General features: G+C 60.2%; 1 protein-coding gene across 3 annotated transcripts in view; it reads left to right on the top strand.

The window, feature by feature from the left end:
• Positions 1-595: 595 nt before the first annotated feature.
• The window catches only part of ELN (elastin), a 31,637-nt gene continuing 25,295 nt past the window's right edge, over positions 596-6,937 (top strand). For 2 of the 3 annotated variants that reach the window (XM_026515981.4, XM_026515985.4), the window contains exons 1-2: positions 610-886; positions 6,840-6,890. In XM_026515981.4, coding sequence (XP_026371766.2) covers positions 805-886; positions 6,840-6,890 — 133 coding nt within the window. In that variant the 5' untranslated portion in view covers positions 610-804. Of the gene's footprint in view, positions 887-6,839; positions 6,891-6,937 lie in introns of all 3 variants that reach the window. The other variant, XM_026515978.4, reaches the window with a different exon arrangement.

Below are 6,937 nucleotides of genomic sequence, written 5' to 3'. Positions count from 1 at the left end.
ATCAGGCAGGAGACTGTGACCCTAGCCCATAAAGAACGGAGCCCTATAGTGTGTCAGGGTCCCCCTTCCTTTCCCCACATGCCCCATGGGGCAGCGCCAGCATGATCTCACCTTCCAGGCCATTCTGCTCACAGCCCCTGAACCTTTGCAGACATTGGCCCCGGGCCCTGGACCCCAGACCTGCCCAGCACCCCACCTCCCCAGCTTCGAGCAGGGACGGTCCTGGCCAGACCTGGGGGTGTTGGGAGAGTCTGGAGGGCCGGCGTGGGGGCAGAGGCGCGGGACAGCTGGCCTGTGTCCCCACGCTGGGCCCGGGGCCCAGCCAGAGGGGCGGGGGCCTGGCCACTCGGGCCTTGGCTGGGGCCGGATTTTTGGCCGGGCTGCAGGGCCCTCCCTCCTGCTTCCTCTCCCGAGGGCTGTCCTGGCAGAGGCCCCCCTTGCACTTTCTGGCGGGAACAGGGCCAGCAGTGAGAGAACAGCTACAGAGGGAAAGCGGGAGAGAGATGGGGGAAACTGTGTGTGTGTGTGTGTGTGTGTGTGTGTGTGTGTGAGCGCGCGCGCTTGAGTGTGTTTTAAGGAAAAAAGCCCACAGTCCAGTCCAGTCAGACCCAGCCTGGGAGGCTTGTGAGCCGGGCCTTTCGTAATTGCCCCCCTCCCCGCGGCCCCCTCCCCCAGGCCTCCCCCTTCTCCCGCCCTCCCGCCCGCCCTCTCTCCCTCCCTCCTTCCCTCTCCGCGACGAGGCAGCAATTACGCTTTGGGGATAAAACGAGGCGCAGAGAGCGGGCTGGGGCATTTCTCCCCGAAATGGCGGGTCTGAGAGCTGCAGCCCTGCGGCCCGGAGTCCTTCTGCTCCTGCTGTCCATCACCCACCCCTCGCAGCCTGGAGGTAGGCTTTACCCTGCTCCCGGGGATGCGGGCAGCCCGACGGCCTCCCGGCCAGGTGGCTGGACTGACAGACCAGAGGGCGCCCTTCACCCTGCCGTCCTCCAGGGGGTCCCAGGCGGGAGCCCCTCAGTCCCTGGATCCTTGAAACTGCCCCTCCCAGGAGCCAGCCCGTGCTGAGAAGGAACCTGTCACACAGACACCCCAAGACTCAGGACGGTCTCAGCGGGGTCCAGGTTCTGCCGCCCAGACAGGGCTGAGGACCCCTGCTTTGTCCTGGGTGCTGTTCCAGTGGGGGAGGGGGGCTCCCGAGCATGCCGGGAAGGGGCCGGTGGGGTCCCGTTGGGTTGTTGGGCACTAGCAGTTTGCACACCTGTGGACCCAGTGGGTGTGCACACATGCCCTGCGGGCAGGGGACCTGGGCTGGAGGCCAGCTCCACCGCCGCGGCAAGCTGTGTGACCTCAACAGGTTCCTTGTACCCCCGGGGAAGTCAGGACACCCCTCTGAGGAAGGTCAGAGCTAAGTGGATTACTGGGTTGTGGGTTGGAAAGCCGCTGCCGTGGTCCGTCCCTGGTGAGGAGGGCTGGGGCATCCGAGCATGTGTGTGTGTGCACGTGCACACATGAACAAGTGTGTTGCATGCTATCACACAGGTGGGCATGTGTGTATATGCCCAAATGTGTTATCCAACAGTAGAGGGGGAACGTCTGTTCACAGGTTCATCCCTGAGCAGGTGTGTGTGTGTGTGTGTGTGTGTATGTGTGTGTGTGTGTTGGGGTAGGGGGGTGTAAAGTACGTGAAAGTGCTGTTGCCACCCAACAGGCATGGACACGTGGGAAATATGCTATCCAGGTGTGGGTTGTCACTGCGTGTGTGCGCGCGTGCGCGCGCGGTACAGAACACAAATGAGGATCGGGAAGCTAGGGAGGGTATTCATCTCCTGGCAGAGGGAGGGCAGCCGGTGGCAGGGGCTAAAGTGGACCTCGCAGCAGTCCTGGACCTTTGGGCATGATCAGTGCCACAGGCCACAAGGGTGCCCCCCATGGGGCTGCTATGCACCTCAAGGGCCCCTGGGAGCGGCCCCCCCCCGGGGGTCCCTGAAGGTGCTCCTGGCCCTGGGAAGAGAGGAGTGCAGATATTTAAGCCATTTGGTGGGGTAGCCTGGGTGGGGTCAGCTTTCTAGGGGCATCCCCCTTGCCGTAAGAACCAGACCTTCAGCGGGGGCCAGCGTGGGGGGCCCAGGTGGGAGCACAGCCAGGCGGGAGGGCTGGAGTAAGGGACTGGGCAGCCTCAGTGGGTTTCGGTGCGACAGACTAGCTGGGCAGGACTGCTGGGAGTAGAGGCTTCCTGCGCGGAGGTCAGCTCCTGCACCTGGGGGGGGGGGGGACTCGCACACCATCAGGCGGGGCCCAGCAGGGGGAGCGAGACAAACCCCAGAGGACCGGCCACCCCAGCAGCCCCTCTCCCCCCCCATCGAGAGCAGCAACTCTGGGCCCTCCTGAACCTCCTCCCTGCTCCCCCAGGTGTGGCCCCTGAGCACCTGCTCTGCCCAGAGCCTGGCCATTACATTAATCCCCTCAAAAACCCTAAGAGTCGAGAATATGATCCTCTTTTACGAATAGGGAAATGGAGGCTGAGACAGGCTAAGGCAGCCTCCGGGGGGGGGGGGCGTGGGGGGGTGAGCACCAGCCAGTTCTCTGCCAAAGGATGAGGGGTGGGGGCTGAGTACCAGGCTACCTCTGGGGAGGAGCACAGCGGGGATGAGTCCTCTAGAGTGGGCAAACCCTCGAGCAGAATGCACCCTCTTCTTGTGCCCTCGGTGACACTATAACCTTCAACTGCCCTCGTTCTTTTTTGCAAACATGAGTCTCAGCTCTGTCCCAGGTGGTAGAGCCTGGTCCCAGGCCAGTAAGGGGTGTGTGAATCCTTGACATCTGTTGGGGTTTTTGCCCAGAGCCTCTGAGAGAGGTCAGGGGAGTGGGAGAGGTCGTAGACCTACACACAGAACCACCCGCCCGGCTCTCCTGGGGAGCCCAGCTCTGCCCCACCCTCCGCCGGGAGGCTCTCACCCCCACGGGTTCCCCAGCTCCAAAGAATTATATTGCCAGTGGAGGGGGCTCCCTCAGAAAACGGTGATGGAAAGGGTTGTCTAGACCCATTTAGGATGGGTCCAAAGTAGCTTTGAGGACCAGCTGCCCCAAACCCCCACGCCATTTAAAAAGAGAGAGAAAACAATTAAATTGGGTAGAATTCCATCCCCCATGTCCCAGAAATATTAGCAGCCTTTTCTTTTCCTGATTCCGGAACTAAGGATGATTTGGAACAGGGATTATCAGCCCCGGCTGCATGGCTGCATACCGGAGTTAACCAGGGAACTTTAAACAGCTCTGATACCAGGGTCCCACCCAAGAATTCCTGCTTTATTTGGTCTGAGGAGGGAACTGGATTTTTGTAAACGCCGCCCAGGTAACTCCGATGAGCCTCCAGAGCAGAGGACCTGTGCTCGAGGGGCTAATCCCGTTCTCGCCGGGCCGAGGCAGGAGGGCAGACGTGCCCAGGGGAGGGAGGGGACGGAGTCACCCACTAGAGGATAGATTGTTTTTGAAAAGCCCTTGGCAGCCTTTCTCCAGGCAAACAATAAACAGCTTCGTGAGGTCTTATCTGCTCCCCTGCCAGCCCCCTGGACTGGGGCTTGGCGAAGCCCCTTGCCAAGGCCTGCTGGCTTAATGCTTGTTCCCAAACGGCCTTCTCCACGTCTTTGAACCTGAAGCCCAGGGCCCAGGCAGAAGGCCCTGCGTGTGACTGGGGTCAGCTGTGGCTCCCGGGCCAGGCGCCTCGTCTCACTGGCCATAAAATGAGGAGAAACCTCTCTGTCCCACTTATTTCCTCGGCCCAGTGGGAGGCTCCAGTCATGTAACATCTGCCAAAGTCTCATCAAATAAGGGGGCTGTGGGAATGTGAATTTCTAGAACGATCCATCTTCTTATTCAGAATGTGTTTACTTGGACCGACTGACTCCTACAATTAGTGCACATTTTTAAGGTTTAACTTTCCCTCTTGCTACTCACGCCATGTTTTGTCAGCTGGGTGGAGCATGCATGAGTGGTGGGGGAAGCATATAGGACTGGGGGCCCGGGGCGGCCCGGAAGAGTCCCGGGAAATCCAGGAAGGCTTCATAGCAGAAGCGATATTTGAGTTCGACCTTGAAAGACAGGGCAATGCCTGAGAGGCTCTCTGTGGACGAGAGATGAGCCTGGGGCTCTGGGGCTCTGTGAGGTGGAACTGGGGAGATGGGGGGGGTCGATTCTATCTCAGCAGAAAGAAGACTTCTCTGCAGGTAGAGCTGAGAGCCTCGGGGAGGGGGTGACTTTCCCGTCACCGGAGGCATGCAAGCAGGAGCATGGGGAGATGTTTGCGGAAGGAGTTTCTGCCCAGGCCAGAAGACTGTTATGATCTCTGAGAGTCTAGGATCCGGATTCTAAGAGGCAAGAGACAAGTTCCACCCTGGGCTAGCCCGCGAAACAAGCCAAACCCACATAAAACAGGACAAGCATGTTCCAAGCCAACTGCTTTGGACCAGCTGAGCAAGGAGAGCCACAGGCTCAGAGAAGGCAGTCTTGGAGGAAGGGCAGGACTTGGGTAGCAGAGAGGCGCTCCTGGCAGGAGACACGGCTCCGGCCAAGGAGGTGAGGAGGAGGAGAACCAGCTGGAACGTGAAAGATGCCTATTCAAAGGCCCTTGACCGACTACTGTCTTAATCTGTTCTCACCTCCCCTGCACTTGGCGAGAGGAGGCGGGGCAGGGATCCTTCGCACCCCCTGATCCTTCTCCCTTAGCTCAGTGCAAAATGGGGGTCAAAATCCCTAGCTCCGCAGGCCGTCATGGTTCAGGCATGGAGTTTGGCAATCGCCGTTGGGATCTGAATCATGGGACGAGGGGGGGGCCAAGCTGGGGCAGGCCAGGAGGGCTGCGGAGAGATGGGCAGGCGCTGGGGAGAGAGCAGGCAGGGGAGGAACTGCAGATGGGGTGTGGGGGAGCAGAACCTCAACAGAGGAAGTAGGGGTTCAGCCGGGCCCGAAGTGGGGACCCCCCCAGGTCGGTTGGGAATGGAACAGGTTAGACCCAGACCCACAGGGAACATCCTTGCCTCCCCTCAACCTCATTCATCCGTGGTTTATTGACTGTCTGCTGGGTACCTGGCCCCAGGCCGTGCACCGCACAGCAAAGCGTAGACAGAGTCACCTCCTTTTTTTTTTTTTTTTTTTTTTTGAGCAATCACCATGTGCTAGATCCAGGGCAGGACGTCTCTCACTTGAACCCTTTGACAATTTGCAACAGCCTCACAAGGCAGAGGTTATCAGCCCCATGTTGCTTACAAGGAAACTGGGGCTCAGAGGGGTTAAGTGACTTGCCCAAGGTCACACAGATGCTAAGAAGTGACACGGCCAGGATTAGATGTACGGAGCCGCTGGCTCTGTCCACCCCCCACACGGCTCCCGTAGCCTGCCCTGGTGCCAGAGAGTGGAGAGGTGGGGAGAGGGTACTGTCGGGAGGGAGAGAAGGGGGAGGAGGGTGAGAGCCGAAACAGAGAAAGACCTGGACTACAAAGGGACAGGCACATAAGAGACAGGGCTCAGAGCTGGAGGCCGGGGCCAAGGGAGGCATCAAAGGCCCCAGGCAGGCTGCATCCATGCTTGGCAGCCGATGACAGGGCCGAGGCGTTCATTCCCAGCAGGCCCAGCCTCCTGGGGCCATCACTCTGTGTCCCCAAGGCTCTGACCAGATTGCTTGCACACTCCAGGTCTGGATGACAGACAGGCCTGGGGGGCTGCAGGCCCTGGGGGGATGTGGCGCCGGGGCTTTGGCACAGGGTGACCGTGACAGCTTGGCATTCCCCACCCTGCTGGGCTGTGGCTGAGGCTGACGGGGCCACAGGGCCAGCAGGCCCAGCTGTGCAGCACCGCCAGGCCGTGGGGCCTCTGGACATACTGCAGAGCTGCCCGACACGGTCCCCCAACCCCGCCTGTGCCCCAGTCAGCAGGGTGGTCCGGGACCCTGGCTGGAGCGCTGGCAAGGACACTCATTGAAGCTGGGGCCACCCCGTGGTGGTGGAGTCAGGGCCTGGTCCGCCCTGGGATCGTCTGTTGCCATGACCACGCACAGGCCTGGTCCGGGGCCCAGCACCACGGCGCTCCCCAGTGAGAGCTTCGTGGGCCCATGGGAAATGAACTCGTGATCTTGGCTGGGCAGACAGCCCCTGGCCTGGCCAGTGAATTAGCTTTTCCTTAGGAAACTATTCACTTTGCTCATTCATGGTGTCCCCCTCTGGGCCCCGGCACCTCCTAAGACAGCCCTGTGTCAGCCAGCCAGAGCCCCACCCAACGGTCGCTGCCCAGTGGCTGAGGACGCTGACCTCACGCCATCCTATCAGTGTGGGAATGGCTGCATTTGTGTTGGCAACAACCACGCTTCCTTACTGCTCGCTGTCACGGCCCAGACTGCTCTCCCACAGCTCTGGCCCCTCCGCACGCTGCTCGGGGCTGGAGAGAATTAGCTGCCCAGCAAAAAGGACCCAGCCCCAGCCCCAGCCTCATGCCGGGCCCTCTCCCAGGGGAGAGAAGCAGGTAACACAGCGCAAACCATCACACTTAGAGGGGCGGCCTGGGTTTTGAATCCATATTCCATCTCTTCCCAGCTGTGTGTCCCCGGGCCCCCCCCTTACCCTCTCTGAGCCCGATTTCACATCTGTTCCAACGAAGATAGCAATCTCTGCCCTTCCAACCCCACGGGGCCATTTTGAGGAGCGTGAATGAGAAAATGCTTTATAAACATCGATTGCTTGGCCAGCATACCCTGCTCTGTAGACAGACAGCATCAACGTTGTCGTCTGCCTCGTTCTGGTTACCTCGCTTTTATTGGTTCTGGCTGATGGAGGACTCTACTTGCTTACTTCCAGGGGTCCCAGGGGCTGTTCCTGGTGGAGTTCCCGGAGGTGTCTTTTACCCAGGTAATGTACACGAAACTTCCACGCACCCAGGTAAAGCAGATCATCAT

This window comes from Ursus arctos, unplaced genomic scaffold, assembly GCF_023065955.2.
Source record: "Ursus arctos isolate Adak ecotype North America unplaced genomic scaffold, UrsArc2.0 scaffold_2, whole genome shotgun sequence".
Classification (NCBI taxonomy): domain Eukaryota; kingdom Metazoa; phylum Chordata; class Mammalia; order Carnivora; family Ursidae; genus Ursus; species Ursus arctos.
The sequence above is the reverse complement of the archived record's forward strand: the minus strand, read 5'-3'. Positions and strand labels throughout refer to the sequence as shown.